The sequence below is a fragment of the Acomys minous genome (genome assembly GCF_964271855.1).
Source record: "Acomys minous genome assembly, chromosome: 3".
NCBI lineage: Eukaryota > Metazoa > Chordata > Mammalia > Rodentia > Muridae > Acomys > Acomys minous.
Genome location: NC_140485.1, coordinates 79,740,118 through 79,758,474, shown reverse-complemented (window position 1 = coordinate 79,758,474; position 18,357 = coordinate 79,740,118). Strand labels below are relative to the sequence as shown.

General features: G+C 43.6%; 1 protein-coding gene across 2 annotated transcripts in view; it reads right to left on the bottom strand.

The window, feature by feature from the left end:
• Positions 1–18,357, bottom strand: part of PIGU (phosphatidylinositol glycan anchor biosynthesis class U) — an 80,136-nt gene that overhangs the window by 60,570 nt on the left and 1,209 nt on the right. The window contains exons 2-5 of one of the 2 annotated variants that reach the window (XM_084775776.1): positions 17,375–17,440; positions 8,926–8,990; positions 1,923–1,982; positions 648–710 (exon numbers count right to left, since the gene is read on the bottom strand). In XM_084775776.1, coding sequence (XP_084631902.1) covers positions 648–710; positions 1,923–1,925 — 66 coding nt within the window. In that variant the 5' untranslated portion in view covers positions 1,926–1,982; positions 8,926–8,990; positions 17,375–17,440. The remainder of the gene's footprint in view (positions 1–647; positions 711–1,922; positions 1,983–8,925; positions 8,991–17,374; positions 17,441–18,357) is intronic. The other variant, XM_084775775.1, reaches the window with a different exon arrangement.

The window sequence follows — 18,357 nt, the reverse complement described above, 5'->3', positions numbered from 1 at the left end:
TTACTTCAAGAGGCCTAATACACTGAGTTAAAGTCTATGTTAAATTTTCTTTTGATAAAATGAACTGATAAAAGGGAAGACTTTTACATTTTTATTTTAAGGGCTGGAGAAATGGTACAGTAATTAAGGGCAGTTGTCCATGCAGACACTCGGGGTTCAATTCCCAGCACCCACATGGTAGCTCACTCATTCACTCCTGTTCTAGGGGACCCAACACCCTCTAGCCTCCAGGGCACAACATGCATGTGGTACACAGCCATAAATGCACACAAAATACCCACACACAAAATAATAAAATTAAATTAAAAAATAAACAAGTTTAAAAAATCTTATTTTAGATAGTATATAATTAAGCATAAGGTGTAAGCCAATACAACCACATCACTACTTATTTATTAGAGGTGTGTGTGTGTGTTAGTGTACATGTCACTGCACATGAATAGAAGTCAGAAGATGACTTTCACTAACCCTCAGGTCCTCAGGCTTGCTGGCAAGTGCCTTTATCCAATGAGCCATCTCACCAGGCCTGCTTAACTTCTTAACGTCTTTAAAATAGTTGGACCTTTAAGTACATGACTTTTGATTCTCTGCCATAATAAGCAAGTTGCCAAATCCCACCATCTTTGTCCTACCCACTAATGACTTACCACAACTTTATTGAAGTCCTGAATTGCAAAATACAGGGCAATAGCAGTGAGAGCATCTGTTATCTGTCAAGAGAAAGAGGAGTAAGAGGAAACAGAACCCAGTCATTACAGGACACTGGAATGCTGCCAGGCCTGAAGAGCTCTGAGGTGGGACCGCACTGACCACGAGTTCCAGACTCACAGGCAGGCGAGGCTTACACAGGGAGGTATGACAGAGAACCCCCTAGATTATGACCCATTCAATCCGGTAGCCCATATCTCTAGAACAGCGAGTGAAATGAAAATAAGCCAGGCATTTGGTTAACACCTGCAATCCCATGAGACTGGAGGACTCCCATGAGCTCAAGGTCAGCCTAGGCTACATAGTGAGAACCTGTCTCAAACAAACAAACCAACCAACCCCAAAGGTGTATGTATAAAAACAAAGCTCGGGGAGCCGGGTGTGGTGGTGCACGCCTTTAATCCCAGCACTCGGGAGGCAGAGGCAGGCGGATCGATGTGAGTTCGAGGCCAGCCTGGTCTACAAAGCGAGTCCAGGACAGCCAAGGCTACACAGAGAAACCCTGTCGCGGAGGAAAAAACAACAACAACAACAAAGCTCGGAATGATACCCACTGACCTGTAAACCTCAGGTATCAAGCACTTCACACATCCTAAGCACTCAGTAAACAGCAGCCCTAACTACGGAGGCTTAGGGTTTCCTACGATATCCTGATCCACATTTTCAGCTCTAATGTTTCAGGCTGCTCTGCTCTCAGTGCTGGCACGGTCACCTCAAACTTCAATTCTTGCCCTTGGAGGCTGCCTCAGACCCCTAGAATCTCTTGGCAGCGTGCTTAGGAAACTCAGGATGCCCTCCAAACTGGCACAGCTAAAGCCAACCACAGAGTCTTGGGGCTAGAAAATTGAAGACTACACAGTCCAGAGACCAGAGTAAGAAAGCAGAGCTGTCAGAAGTCCCTGCCTGTTCCTCATACTCCATGGCACCACCCTAAAACAGGCTCCAGATTAAAAATATTAAGTCCTGGCTTCCCCCCTCCCCAAGAAACTTCAGTTCCTGCCCTCCCTTTCCATGTCATTCCCATAGACAGGGTCTGCGGCCCCGGCTGGCCTGGAACCTGCGGTACAGAGCAGGCTGGCGTCAAATTCGCAGAGAGCCGCCTCTGCCGCACCAGCACTAGGAAAGAGGCGTGCGCCAGCTCCTTATTCTCTTAGAAACAATCTGTAACAGTAAAAGTACATACAGATAGTGATTTTCTCTGAAAAGATACTTACCATAAATACCAATTCTGCATAGTCAATTAGGAAATGAAAGAGGTATATTATTAATGGAGTCTGTAGGAGAAAAACAAAAACGAAAAAAAGTAAGTTAAACTTTGATATAAATTATCATTTTCCAAATTGGGGATGGGGAGAACCTGATCCTTCCTGCAACAGTATCCTGAACTAATTAAATAGCTTAGTACCATGAATCATAGGGTATCACTGAAACCATCAGTAGAACATGGCAGAGGAAATAACAAAACTTGATGCTAGTTAGATACCTACCTGGCATGTGAGAAGACAGATTGAACCTAGGAGTTCAAGGCTAGCCTGGGCACTTGTAGCTCCATTTGTAGGATGTTTGCTTACGATACACAAAGCCCCAGGTTGGTCACTAGCACTTCAAAAACTCAGTGTGCTGGTGAGTTTGTTTTGTTTTGTTGTTTCTTTTGTTTTGTTTTTCGAGACAGGGTTTCACTGTGTAGCCTTGGCTGTCCTGAACTTACTTTGTAGACCAGGCTGGCCTCGAACTCACAGACATCGCCTGCCTCTGCCTCCCGAGTGCAGGGAACAGGAGAGCATGGGAATCAGAAGTTCAAAGTCATCTTGGTTATACAGCCACCATGCTAACCTGGGCTACGTGAGATGCTGTCTAAAACATGAATGAATGAATGAATGAATGAATGAATGAAAGAAAGGAAGGACAGACACTCCAGAGTAGACCACAATTGTTGAATGAATAAACCAGGAAAATTTCCTTCCTCTAGTCTCTGATAAATTTGTATAAGAATGTTAATCCTTGCCTTGATGTGCAGTGGTGGTGCACCTTTAATCCCAGCACTCAGGAGGCAGAGGCAGGTGGATCTCAGAGTTTAGGGTCAGCCTTGTCTAAAGAGTGAGTTCCAGGACAGCCAAGGCTACACAGAGAAACCCTGTCTCAAAAACAAACAAACAACAACAAAAACAATAACAACAAAAGGATGATAATTCTTCCTAGGAGACCTGGGGAGAAACCCACACGGTGATGCTTGCTGAAATCTCAGTACTTAGACTACAGCAGGATGGAGAGTTCAAGGCCAGCCTGGGCTCTACTGCAGAATCCTGTCCAGGGTAATGAGAAAATTCAGTCCCTGTGAAGCTAATCTTGGCTGGAGTTTTTCCCTTTGTTTTTAAGTGGTTTTTAAGACAAGGTCTCATGTAGGCCAAGCTGGCCTTGAACATGCTCGGTGGCCAATGACGGCTTTAAGCTCCTTCCCAATGCTCCTGCTTTGGCCTGCCAAGGACTGGGGTTACAAGTGTACCACCGAGCCTGGCTTCATGAGGTTTTGTTTGTTTTTCTTTTGTTTTGCTTGAGAGACCTAAATTGTGGATTCAATTTCTCTCATATATTAAACATTCTGATTTGCTGTAGTTTATTAATCTAGGTAAGTATATTTTTCTAGGCATTTATATACATTTTCATCTCAACGTAAAGTAGTTCCAATATTTTTGTTTGTTTGTTTGAGGCAATACATTTTCCTCTCAATATGGCTTCAGCAATAACACAAATGATTTGGTATGCTGCTTTTTTCCATTACCATTCAGTTAAAAACATAAGGCTTAGCATGGTTGAGAGTGCTTGGCATTCTTGCAGAGACCCGGAGCCTGGTTCCCAGCACCCACATCAGGCAGCTTACAACTGCCTATAGTTACAGGTCCAGGGGACCTGATGCTCTGGCCTCCTGCACACACAGCACACACATATATACACAATTAAAAGTAACTCTTTTTAAGAAGGCAACATTCCCTAATTTCCAGGACATTTCTTCTCTGAGACTACTTTAAAATGTATTAAAATGTACAGACTGAAGCCGGGCAGTGGTGGCACACGCCTTTAATCCCAGCACTCGGGAGGCAGAGGCAGGCGGATCGCTGTGAGTTTGAGGCCAGCCTGGTCTACAAAGTGAGTCCAGGATGGCCAAGGCTACACAGAGAAACCCTGTCTCAAAAAAACAACAAAACTAATAAAGCAAAGAAACAAACAAATCTACTATTGTGACTGGAGAAATGCCTTAGCAGTTAAGAGCACTTGTTGCTCTAGCACAGGACCTGGCTTTGGCTCCCAGCACTCACTCAGCAACATGCTGTAACTCCAGTTCCAGGGAATCAGATTACCCTTTTCTGGCTTCCTCCAATACTAGGCATATATGTGGTACACATTTGTGCATGTAGGCAAAGCATTCACACCCATGAAAAAGAAATAAATCTTAAGTGTATAACCCACTATCACCCGGCATGGTAGTATATACCTTTATTCTTAGCACTCAGGAAACAAGAGGCAGGCAGGCAGATGTGAGTTTCAGGCAACCAGGCTACATAGTGAGCCCCCCCCCTCTGAGTTTCAGGCAACCAGGCTACATAATGAGTCAGTATCTCTCTCTCTCTCTCTCTCTCTCTCTCTCTCTCTCTCTCTCTCTCTCTCTCTCTCTCACACACACACACACACACACATACACACACACACGTCCCAATACAGTCATATTGGCATATTTACTTCTCCTTTTGCTTTGTGCTTTTGTTTGTTTATTTCTGAGACAGGGCCTCATATAGGCCAGGCTACTCTCAAACTCACAGTGTATTGAAGACGGTCCTGAACGTGTGGTACTCCTCCAAAGTGCTAGGATTGCAAGTGTGTGCCACCACTCCCAGTTTTATTCAGTGTTGTGCAATGAGCCCAAGGATTCATGCGTGCTAGAGAAGCACTCTGCCAAGCAAGCCACATCTCTCCCCTGCTTTGTGAGTGAACCTGTGAGTTAGATGCAGCTCTGTGTGGAATGGCTAGCTCCTGGGTAGAGCAATTTTTATATTACACAATAATCCTCTTCATGTCTAGTAAGGCGGGGCTTCTGTTTTTTTCTTTGTTATGTTTTGGGCTTTAAAGTCATATAATAGTAATAGGCTACATTAACTCTTCAAACTACTATTTACATGACACACTCCTTCCTTCCCTTCTTCCCTCCTTCCTTCTGTCCCTCCCTCCGTCCCTCCTTCCTTCCTTCCTTTCTTCTGCTTTTTGGGTTTAGGAACAGGGTCTCACATAGTACAAATTATCCTCAAACTCACACTAGGCAGTAGCCAGGGATGATACTGTACTCCTGACCCTCCTGCTCCACTTTCTAGTGCTAGGATTGCAGCTGTGTGCCACCATCCTGATTTATGAGTGCTAGGGATCAAGTCGAGGGCTTTGTTCACACAAGCATGCACTGTACTAACAAGCTGCATTCCAAAACCAAGCCTTTTCAATCTTTTACTTTTATTGTTTTTGTTTTGTTTTTTGTTTTTTGAGACAGGGTTTCTCTGTGTAGCCTTGGCTGTCCTGGACTCACTTTGTTGACCAGGCTGGCCTCGAACTCACAGTGATCCACCTGCCTCTGCCTCTGTCTCCCGAGTGCTGGGATTAAAGGCGTGCACCACCATACTCAGCTTTCACTACTTTTTAAAGATTTAATTTTATTATTTTTATTTACGTGTGTCTGTCTGTCTGTCTGTCTGTCTATACCTGAATGCTGGTGCCAGCAGATGTCAGATAAGGGCATCAGATCCCCTGGAGCTGGGTTTATAGGCAACTGTGAGCTGCCTGACAGGGGTGCTGATGCTGAAAGTAAGGTCCCCTATAAGAACAGCCAGTGCTCTTAACTACTAAGCCATCTCTCCAGCCCCCGAGCCTCACTTTGTGAACTTTGCTCTTAAGTTCTGGTTTTCTTGGTACTTTCCGCTGTCTTCAAACAAACAATTTGGTATTTCTTCTTCTTTAGTCTTGTCCTTGCCAACATAGTCCTTGGGCACTACTGGAAGCTAGCTCACCAGCAAAATCAGAAAGGAAGTGCATAATTAGCTTTTAGAGTGATGGCTCAGAAGTATCTATTCCTACCGTCCCTAACTGCATGCAAAAATTGTGCTTTATAACACTATAAAAAGGGCCAAGGGTGTACCTGAGAGGTACAATGCTCACCTAGCATACACAAAGCCCTAAGTGGAAGCTCCATTACCAACTCCCACCCCCAAAAAAGCTAGCTACATACTCTGAGCCAGGAACAGTGGCTCTCGTCTATGGTCGCGGCACGTGGGAAGCCGAGGCCAGCCCAGGCTACATGGTGAGTTCTGGGCCAGCCTATGCTATGTAAGGAGTCCTGCTACAAGAAAAAGGAGCAGGGCACTCACTGACAGGCTTTCTAGAAAATAACAACAAGCTGTGGTGGAGAAGAGGGAAGTTTTAAGAGTTGGGGTCAGATTTGAATCATAGTTGTGGCAGGTTGTGCCTGTGTGGCCTTGAGGCAAGCTGTGTTCCTCTATGAGCATTAGCTTCCTCCGATACACACTGGGGAAATTATCTATTTCAGGAGCTGGAGAGACGGCTCAGCAGTGAAGAGCACCAGCTACTCCTCCAGAGGACAGAGATTCAGTCCCCAGGACTCATACAGCTGCTCACAACGGCTGTAACGCTGCAGGTACCTAGCGTGCCAGGGGTTCACAAACATGCATGCAGACAGAACACCCCTACACACAGATTTTGAAACAAATAAATCTATTTCACAGGGCTCTAGGAGGAGTAAAGGCAGTTACGTGTACAAAGTAACTGCTGCAACGCCTAGTATAAGCTAAATCTCAGAATGTTGGCTACTCACCATCAACTTTTTACTTTTTTTTAAAAAACAGGCATCCATTTTCTCTTTCAAAGTTCCAAAAAGGATTACAACTATCTACTAATGGATTTTTATCACTCAAGTACCTTCTTTTAAATTTTAGTTTTATTTAATGTGCATTGGTGTTTGTCCTGCATGTATGTTTGTGTGGGAGTCAGATCCACTGGAACTTGAGGTCACACTTGTGAGCTGCCATGTGGGTGCTGGGAACTGAACCCAGGCCCTTTGGAAGAGTAGACAATATTCTTAACCACTGAGCCATCACTCCAGTCCCTATTCCAGTGTCTTGTTAGTTTATATTAAAAAAAAGTACCTGATTGGGAGGCAGAGGCAGGTGGATCACTGTGACTTCGAGGCCAGCCTGGTCTACAAAATGATCCCAGGACAACTAGGACTACAAGAGAAACCCTGCCTTGAAAAACCAAACCAAACCAAACCAAAACAACAACAACAACAACAACAACAACAACAAAAAGAATGGGACATGAGCCAGCAGTGATGGTGCACACCTTTAATCCCAGCACTCAGGAGGCAGAGGCAGAGGCAGGCAGATTTCTATGAGTTCCAGGACACCCAAGACTACAGAGAAACCCTGTCAGAAAAAAAAAAAAAAAACATAAAGAAAAAAAGAAAGAAAGAAAGAGGGAGGGAGGGAACAGGATATAAGCCATGAAGGGTAACATTCCTTGGGTGATAAAGTAGGAGCAGTTAACTTAGTGTAAAGTGATGCTGGATGATTTTCTGGAGGAAGTGAAATCTAAGTTTGTGACTCATTAATAAAGCCAGGCACAAAAAAAAGGTTAGAACAAAAAGAGAACGGCATGAACAAAGATGATTAGACAACAGGAAATATGGAACAAACACTTTCCATGTTTTGAAGCACACCCAAGGCCCACTTCACACTGGACCTTGGGGCTAGTGGGCTGTTATGTGGATGTAAAACACATATTCCCAACTTGTGTGTTTAAGAAAAGGAATGGAAGGAGGAAGAAAGGAAAGAAAATTGGGAAAGAACTTCGGTGAGAGCTTTGAACAGTTCTCTAAGTACATGGGTTATGAGGCTGAGATTGTCCACAAAAAGAGGTGCCAAGCACCACAATGACAAACTTAGATTCACGTTTTAGAAAAATGTCCCTGACTGCAGAGTGAAGAGTAAATGAGTAAGACTGCACCAGGAAAAACTTAACAAAAAAACTCTTACAGTAATCCAAGAGACAGGTAACAAAGACCTTACAAAGACTTTTTTTTTCTTTTTTACATTTTTGCTGTTTTAGTATTTTGAGATAGTCTCACATAGCCCAGGCCTGGGCAGGCCTCAAATACATGGCAGTTCTCCTGCCTTGGCTAAAACTAGGATTACAGTGGGAGTCTCGTATCTAGCTTATTTTTACTGGTCCTAAGAACTAATTTTATAGTCAGGCATGGTGGTGCATATCTTTAATCCCAGCACTTGGGACACAGAGGCAAGTGGATCTCTTGAGTTCAAGGCCAGCCTGGTCTACAGAAAGAGTTCCAGTGGAGTCAACTCTATACAGAGAAACCCTCTCTCAAAAAACTAAAACCAAATGCATGGTGGCACACGCCCTTAATCCCAGCACTCAGGCGGCAGAGGCAAAGGCAGAGGCAGGTGGATCTCTGTGAGTTTGAGGCCAGCCTGGTCTACAAAGTGAGTCCTGGACAGCCCGGACTACAAGAGAAACCCTGTCTCAAAAAAACCAGACCAAAATAAACAAAACCAAAACCTAAAAAAAAAAAAAAAAGGAACTAATTTTATGGTTTCAATAACCTTTAGTGGGCTTTCTAGGAAACCAATGTCACAGCTTTCATGGGCAAGAGTTTTCAAAAAACCAATTACATGCCACTTAGCATACAACTATACATGGACTGAGAGCTGCTCAAAACTTGCCATTAAAAACAGTTATTTTTAAAGACGGCTCACAGATGTTTCCCCAAGCCAGAAAGATGGCTCAGCAAGCACTCCTGCTGCCCAAGTCTAATGAACTTTGCTTTGTTTGGTCCCTAGAACCCACAGAAAGCTGGTTTCATACGAATCTCAGCACTCCTGACAAGAGAATCATCCAGAAGCTTCATTGCCAGCTCAGCTTGTGTATGGAGACTCTACCTCAACAATGTGAGAGCACTTACTTCTCTTTCTACCTCTCCCTCCCTCTCGCCTTTTACAGTCCTAACGTGGATCCTTTTCCCTGTGATTCCACAAAAGGGAATGCCTATCAAAACAGATCTTCTTAAATGTCTGTACCGAGTAGAGCTCAGGCTTTGGTACCCATGACTATAAACCACTCTCAGTGCCAGAAAAGAAAACACACACTTACTTCATGAAATACTGCTCCAGAATACGGAGACACTCCCAAATCCAACAACGAAAGGCCTTCGACCACTAAAAAGGAAGAAATACAAGGTCACTCAGACTTTAGAGACAGCAGCAAATAGTCATCACCTAAAAGGTTAGATTTTCCTGGGACCAAGAAATGCCTGAGTTTATCTAATCCCTCTACCTCAGTTCGAGCAAGTGGCTAAAGATCTTGATTTAAAAAAAAAAAAATTGAGACTGTACACACGTATGAAATTCTCAAAGAATGTATCACATGCATACACACACACACACATACACACACACACACACACACACACACACAATTAAATTTCAAGGATGGGATATTCTGTACAAAACAGCCTTTGCATCAGGGGGAATGCTTTATAACAAAGTTTTATACTAAACTGTAAACTTCTAAGGTTGGAGAAATGGCTTGACTATTAAGAGTAAACACTGAACCAGGCGTGGTGGTGCACGCCTCTAATCCCAGCACTCAGGAGGCAGAGGCAGGCAGATCGCTGTGAGTTCAAGGCCAGCCTGGTGCGCAAAGTGAGTCTGGGACAGCCAAGGCTACACAAAAAAAAGCCTGTCTCAAAAAATAAATAAATAAAACAAAAATAAAGTTTAAAAAAAAAACCCATATACTTCTACCTCCTTGTAACCTCCATCAACTCTAAAGCATTCCTTTTATGTATATTCTACCCTATTCCAAAGCACAATTAACAAAATCAATAGCAGGCTTAAAAACTGCCATCCAGGATAGTGAAATAGCAGTCACTGTCTTGTGCCACCTGTTTCAGTGACATGTGTGTCATTTTTCTACAGAGTAGTATGTACTTTTTAACAGTGTGCCTTTGATCCTAACCTTATAGGTGATTTGGGAAGAAGAGGGAAATTGGTCTTCTTTGTTTGTTTTGTAGTGACTGCTTGGCTAGGCTTTTTGTTTTGTTTTGTTTTGTTTTTTTGTTTGTTTGGTTGGTTGGTTTTGGTTTTTTCCAAGACAGGGTTTCTCTGTGTAGCCTTGGCTGTCCTGGAGGGTCTGAGCTCAACACCAGGACAAAAAGGGTAAAAAGTAAAGAATGACGACGGAACAAGAAGTCGTCACTTGGTTGACCGAGAGAATGGTTTTCAAAGGCAACCATCATTAGTGGATGCTCAAGTTAGGGGCAAACGTATAAAAGACAAAGCATTTTCAAAGGAAAAGCAGTAATTTCACATAACCTTACATTACCCGCTTTACTCAGGTGATCCATTAAAACATCATCGATATGTTAACTGTATTATCAAGTATCTCATGATTCATGGATGAGGTGACACGAACATTTCTGTGGACGTCATGCTAACAATGTGGTATAGTAACAAAAACAAACTAACAACAACAAAAAAAACCATATCCTCCACCTAATCATAGGAAACATCAGACAACCCAAACTGACAGGCACAATAACTGCCCAGTAGTCTTAAAGAAAACAAACCACACGCCCCAGACTGGCAGTCACTAAGGAGATATAACCACTGAATGCAAAATGAGGGCATGGACTAAGCCTAGGCCAGAAGCTGGGCAACAACAGGGAAACAACACGATTCCTTTTGTTTTGTTTTGTTTTTTTCCAAACAGGGTTTCTCTGTGTAGCCCTGGCCATCCTGGCACTCGATCTCTACACAAGCCTGGCCTCCATCTCAGAGATCCACATACCTCTGCCTCCTGAGTGCTGGGATTAAAAGGTGTGTGCCACCACCACCACCTGCCCAGTTCTAATAAGGTATATATACATTAACTGACTGACCGAAACCACTATATTACAGCAAACAGTGAGTAAAGCACAAACAGTAACTTGGTGTGTGTTTGTGTACACACGTGTGTTTGTGAATAGCCATAGAAGCTAGACAAAGCTGTGAGATTTCTTCAAGCTAGAGTCACTGAGTTTGTAAACAACCTGATGGAGATGCTGGGATCCAAACTCCACTACTGGGACAGACCAAAAACACTCCTAACTGCTGAACCACCTCTCCAGCCCCTCTGCAACTCTTCTGAAAATCTAAACATTTCAGGGTTGGCAAAATGGCTCAGAGGATTAGGTGATTGCTTCCAAGATTGATGACCTGAGTTCAATCATCAGACCTTAAAGTGAAAGGGAAAGAATGTCTCCTTCAAGTTTTCCTGTGACCGCCACACATGAGGCACGGTGTGTGCACACCTCCCGCCCCACCCCCACATACACACACTAAAATTTTTAAATAAATAAAACTACTTCAAATTTTTGTTAACATCAAAAAAGTGCTAGAGGGGTGGGTAAGACGGCTCTTAGAGAGCCTGCTGTTATGTCCAGGCCCCGGGTTCTGTCCCCAGCACCCACAGTGTGCAGCTCACAACCACTGATAACTCCAGTTCCAGGAGAGCTGACACCCTCTTCTGGCCTCTACCACACCTGCACACACATGGCACACATATGTACACTCAGATAAAATAAAATTTAAAAACACTTTTAAAAAATACAACATATCTACGTTAAATGAAGGAAAGCTGTCCACAAAATGCTGAGACGAGCAGGCAATATACTACACGTAAAATATGATACAAAGTATTAAAAATTTAAAGAAAAATTTTATTAACATTAAATGCACAAAAGAATGAACTTCATTATGACATTTTATATGTATATTGAGTACTGTGATTATACTCAGCTCTAATTTTAAGCTTTAAAATCACTCACTCACTGAATTGAGAGAGAAGGAACATGGACCAAGTGAGACACACCTAGAGAGCTAGTTATCATGGCACACAGCTGCAGTGCTGGGACTCAGGGACTGAGGCAAGAGGACCTCAAGTCTAAGGCCAGCCTGCACTACACTGCAAGCGTCCTTCTGAAAACAAACAAACAAATACGAAAGGAAAAAGCCAAGACGGGCGGGCGGCGGTGGCGCATGCCTTTAATCCCAGCACTCAGGAGTCAGAGGCAGGCGGATCTCTGTGAGTTCGAGGCCAGCCTGGTTTACAAAGTGAGTCCAGGACAGCCAGGACTACACAGAGAAACCCTGTCTCAAAAAACAAAACAAAAAGAAAACAGGAAAAAAGAAAGGAAGGAAGGAAGAAGGGAGAGAGAGATGAAGAGACAAGAAATACCTGGGAAAATAAACATTAAAATGCTTTATATATTCAACCAAAAGAAGAAAAGCTAATTAATTAAACAATTTATAGTGGTAAACAGTGTTGCTTGTTTGCTTGTTTGTTTCCCAGGACACGGTTTCTCTGTGTAGACTTGGCTGTCCTGAACTTGTTCCAAAGACCAATATGGCCTTGAACTCACAGAGGCCCAGCCTGCCTCTGTCTCCCGAGTGCTGGGATTATAGGTGTGCACCACTGCACTCAGCTGGGGAACATTTTTTTTTAAAGCCTGATTGTGCAAGACAGTTTAACTGGAGCTAGCAAGACATCTATCTCATCAGGTAAAGGCTTTGTTGCCAACCAAATGACCTGAGCTCAATCCTAGGACCCCACAGGGTAGAAAGGATGAGCACACCCAGTAAATAAATATATAAATGTTATAGAGACATCCGTACCGGTCCTTTATCCTAAGACCAAAAGGGAAAACCCATTAAGGAGCAGTGTAGAGCTGCCCAGTAAGACAGCTATTAAACTCTCTCTAACAGCTTTACTGGAAACCCAAGGAGAGGATTCATTAGCCCACTTCACAAGACTTCCCTCGACCTAAGCCAAAGGCATCTTACCTCCAGAGAAATCCCTTGGGGATCAGACAGAATGAGGGGGTATGGAAGCATCAGGGTCTACCATGTTTAGTCGAGAGGGAGGTCTTCAAGCATGGAGCTGGGGGACAGACTCCACACCCTCTCCCAGAGGTGCTTCTGCTAGACACTGTGCATCACAAACTTGCTAGAGCAGTCTCTGGCAATGGCCTACAAGGTGCCTGTGCTATCTGGTGATTAACTGTAGCATCATAGTCTTTCGTGGATAACTGGTCTGTGGAAAAAGTCAACCTAAACATTTATAAAAACCCCACTCTTAATCCCAACACTAGGGAGGCAGAGGCAGGCAGATCTTTGAAATTGAGGCCAACCTAGTCTACAAAGTGAATCCAGGACAGTCAAGGTTACACAGAGAAACCCTGTCTCGAGAAAACAAACAAAAAAAAACCACTCTTTACTGTAACATTAAAATATGTAAGACATGAACTCAAAATAGTCTATTGATTTTTAAACTTAACATACGCCATAACATATTTCATTATGCAGACTATTTGAATTGGATACATTTAGATTATGATTAACTCTTTCCATCACTTTTATGATTTTGGTACACATGTACGAAAACTTTGCGTGCCAGGTGTGGTGGTGCACACCTTTAATCCCAGCACTCGGAAGGCAGAGGCAGGTGGATCGCTGTGAGTTCAAGGCCAGCCTGGTCTACAAAGTTGAGTCCAGGACAGCCAAGACTACATAGAGAAACCCTGTCTTGAAAAACCAAAATTTAAAACAAAAACAAAAAAAAAAAAAAAAAAGAAGAAGAAGAAAGAAGAAAGAAAAAGAAAACCTTCCTAGGGCCTACAGTGTGTATTTCCCATCTCAGCTAGAAGAGTAACAAAATTCTCTTCAGACTCTGTTAATGATTCATTCAATGTTTAAGAAATTAGACAAGCTGAAAATGGTCGCTCACCCCTGTCATCCTAGCACTAAAGAAGATCAGAGACAAGATTCCAAGTTCTAGGCTGCTTGGTCTACTTACAGAATTCCAGGCCAGCTTGAGCTACAATGAGACCCTGAATCCAAAAATAAAGTAAAACAAAGTTCAAGGCTAGCTTGAGGGAAAAAAAAACAACTTTTATAAACATGCAGTGTTCACTCTTTTCAAAATGTTTTTTTTTCTCTCTCTCTCCGTGTGTGTGTGTGTGTGTGTGTGTGTGTGTGTGTGTGTGTGTGTCTGTCTGTCTGTCTGTCTGTCTGTCTGTCTGTCTCAGAGGACAAACTGAAGGAGTCATGTCTCTGCTTCCACCTTGACCGACCTCAGGTTGTCAGATCTGGTGACGAGCACCTTCACCCATGAAGACATCTTAGGGTCCCCACTTATTCTTTCAAAGGAGCTTTCCTTTTCACTACTACCACCCTGCTGAAGAAGAGCCAGAAACTTCATGGTCACATGAGCTACAACCACGGTCATATTCAGACACATATCATTAGTAAGTATGGAAGCAGTCAGGATCAACTTTGGCAAATATGAACCGGATGAGCTGGGAGAGCTGGTAGGAGGGATTACCACTTAAAGAAGCAGCAGAGATTCTGCCCAACTCTCTACATCAATAAACTCGGGACATTGGTCAGTGAGCAGGTATGAGCAAATGCTGCCACAACCAAGACCAGAGCTGCCATCGGTGACACGGTATGACAGGGTTTCTGCAAAGTTCTGGAGAAGAGAAGCTCCTAGCAGTTTGCCATCTTGAAGGCCAAATGTTTCAGAGGAGCTGAGAAAGACTAAGGCTTTGTCTTGAACAAGCCTGTTCCCTGCTGGCTTGAAGCCACACAAGGAGCTTCATTAGGTGCTAAAAAGTTTTTAAAGTAAAAGATAAAGCAATAAAACAAGAATATAAAATGAAGGATTTGTGAACAAGGACATTATTAGATCTAAAACAATTAAAATTTTGTGTTTAATATGTACAATGGATATCTGTCCCTGTCTGAAACAACAACAAAAGAATTACTCAAGCTGCCAGATTCTAACATATAATAACAATGTGCCAATACTATAAAGCTAGAAAATTTTTGGTTGTTTTTTTTTTCTTTTAGGGTGCTGGTGGTCAGTGTCTCATGTAGCCTCAGCTGGCTGAAATCAGTTTAACAAAAGACTGAGAGGAAAAGCAAAACTCAGAATTGAGGCTATAGTTCAGTGGTAGAATCTTTGACTAAGATGGGCAAGTACCTAGGCAGAGAGAGAGAGACCTAGAGACAGTGGGAATCTCAACTGTGTCCACCAGACTGACCTGTGGCCCCGTCTGTGAGGTATTTGCTTAGGAGTAACTGATGTCAGGTGGCCCAGGCCATTGTAAGCCTAGGCCGCACAGGAAAGGTAGGATGCAGCCATGGGAAGCAACGGAAAGCAGCTTTCCTCTATGGTCTCTGCTTCAGGTTCCTGGCTCAGGCTCTCCTGAAGATGTAACCCACTGGCCAAGTAAACAATTTCCTCCCAAGTTAGTTTTGGCCAGTATTGTATCACACCAATAAAAAGCAAGCCAGTACATCCTTTCTCAGAAAATAAGGTGGAACACAACCAGGAAGTCAGCTAACATCAAATCTGGCCTACACACTCACACACACACCTGCACACACACTGCGTACACACACGACCACACACAATGTCCAAATAAGTAAGTAAGTAAATAAATAAATAAGCCCATACTGCAGCCAACCAAAGTCTATGAGGACACAGGACCCTTTATCTGAAGAGCTGGTGACTCAAAAATCTCAAAATGTCACTTAAAAGCAGAATGGATCCTACTTCACTATTTTTAAATGCTTGTCATCTGCATCTTTAATCCCAGTACTCGGGAAGCAGTGGCAAGTGCTGGGCCAGCCTGGGCTACACAGAGAGACCCTGTTGGCATAATGTACCTGTGGGCTGTGCACAGTTGACCCTTGTTCGTTCAAACGCTGATTCCCTACCCCACTATCTAGATCAATCTGGATATTGCATTGTGATGTTTATTCTAAATATCTCCTGTTTCAAGTTTATGTAAATGTGTCCCCACTTGTTCTCAGTGTTGTCAATAAAAACCAAGTAGCCAATGCTGAGCAATAACAGAGACTAGGGTGGGACATCCAGAGAGAGTGGGGGGAGGGGAGGGGAAAGGGGAGAAGGGGGAAGAGAGAGAGAGAGGGAGGGAGAGAGGAAGGGAGGAGGAGGGAGAGGGGGAGAGGGAGGCAGGAGGAGGGGAGGGGAGAGGGAGAGAGAGAGAGAGAGAGAGAGAGAGAGAGAGAGAGAGAGAGAGAGAGAGAGAGAGAGAGAGCGCACCATGAGCTGTGTGACTACCGATCTGTCTAGCCTGAGACCGGCCCTGAGCTACTGGGATCTAGACGTCTAAGCATCACCCTGTCACCACACTCGGAACCTATCCTCTGTGACTCACCCATTCAGCTCAACCAATGTAACATTGTTGTAGTTCCTAAACTCAAGTGTAAAAAAAACTTTTATTCACCTGCTTCAATTGTTGTCTCAGAGGAATACTGCCTCAGTCTCCTATCCTAGGCCTGGTCCTGGAAGCTTCTAGCCTCCGTACAATCCAGCCTAGGCCTAGAATGTTTTCAGCCCCTGAGACTCACTGCTGAGTAGGACCATCCTTTCTGGTTCTTACTGAGCTCCGGGCTGGCTGGCTCACCTCAGCTGTCCTGGATCAAACTCCCCTTCCCAGCTGACTTATACACTCTGGCTTTTCTCTCAACCAGAATTGCTCTGCTTGACCTCAGACTAACTCCAAATCTTGTCTAACCTCCTGCTCTTTCCCATTCAGTCTTCATCTGTGTCTAGCTTGTTCTCTCATTCAGTCTCTCTCTGTGAAGCTCTCCAGGTAAAGATACCTGCCCCACCCCCCACCCCCCCACCCCCGCATTGCCCTTTAAGTAGCTTCCCTTTCCTCTCTCTCCTCTTGAGAATTGGGCATAATATCCTATTCTGTTGAATCTTTCTCTGATTCGTCACTTTTTCTGCCACTCAATTAGACATCATTTTCAAACATGGTGCTTCCTTCTACAAACTAACTTTACCTTCACTGTTTGTGCTTCCTTCTACAAACTAACTTTACCTTCACTGTTTGGGATTAAAGGCATGTGCCACCACGCCTGGATCTAAGCTTGTCTTTACCTGAAACTTGCTCTATACCAGGCTGGCCTTGAACTCAGATCTGCTTGCCTCTTGTCTCCTCGATTAAACGCATGTTTGTAATCCAGCTGGATCACACAGACCTAGAAGGTCTTCAGATGTGATCTCTTGCCAGAGCAGCCATGTTCTGAATTTAAAATTCCTCTACACTCAAGACCTTAGAATTGATGTTTTGGTTTATTGTGCCTTAACACGGATTTTAATGTCCTGTCTCACATATAAGAAGTCACAAAGGAAGTAAATGGAAGAGCCAGAGACTCAAATCCTTCCTAAGATTATTTTTATTTTTTATGTATTTATTTATTTATTTTTGAGACAGGGTTTCTCTTATAAGTCCTGGCTGTCCTGGACTTACTCTGTAGACTAAGTTGGCCTCGAACTCACAGAGATCCACCTGCCTCTGCCTCCCGAGTACTGAGATTACAGGCATGCGCCACCGTGCCCAGCTTCCTTCCTAAGATTCTAGAAATCATACACAACGCCATCTCCTCTTTAAATGCTTCTACCTAAATGGCAGCTTGTGCTTTTATTTCTTCTGCATTTTCAACAGTAACTAACTGCACACCTGTTCAATCCCAGGCACCCAGGAATTTAGGCATGAGTCCAGCAGTCCTTCCAGAAGTTCGTAGCACTACAGAAAGAGCAGAGCTAAACAAGTAACTTTTTTCTATAAGGTGAGGAATACTGCTTAGTTTTGGTTTCTGAGACAGGATCTCGCTATGTAACTCTACTGGCATTGACTTCTATAGGGAGCTTAGACTGGTTTCAAACTTAGGATCCTCCTGCCTCAGTCTCCCAGGTGCTGGGATTACAGAGCCATGCCACCACCACGCCTAGCTCCAAGAAAGTCTTAGTGCAGGCATGTATTAGGTTCTAAAAGCAGAGGAAGCAGGAGCCAGAGAAGCCTTGAGTGCTCTGGTACCCAGAGAGTAGGAACTAAGCATCTCAACCACAAGGGACAAATCCATCACGCACACACACCTCGCACAAGAATTACCACTGCCGGGGCTAGAGAGATGGCTCAGTGGCTAGGGGCACTGACTGCTTTTCCAGAGGACTCGGGTTCAAATCCCAGCACACACATGGCAGCTCACAACTGTCTGTAACTCCAAGATCTGAGTTACATAGACATACATGCAGGCAAAACACCAATGCACATAAAATAAAGGTAAATAAATTAAAAAAAAAAAACAATTACCACTGCAACTCACCAACTGCAAACCTGAAGCAAATTATTCTTTTTTTTAATCTTATTTTTCTTATATGTAAAATGGGGGCATACTACCATCTGCCACAAAGAATCACTGTGAGGACTAAGTGAGAGGGAAAAGTATTAAAAGCTTACTATACTCCTTGACATATACTAAGAATTACTTTATTTGAGTGAAACTATGGTGGAAGGAGAGAACGAACTTTCCCAAGTATTCTCTGACCTCCATACATACACACACACACACACACACACACACACAATTTTTTTTTTAATTAAAGCTGGGTGGTGATAGCACACACCTTTAATCCCAGCACTGGAGAGGCAGAGGCAAGCGA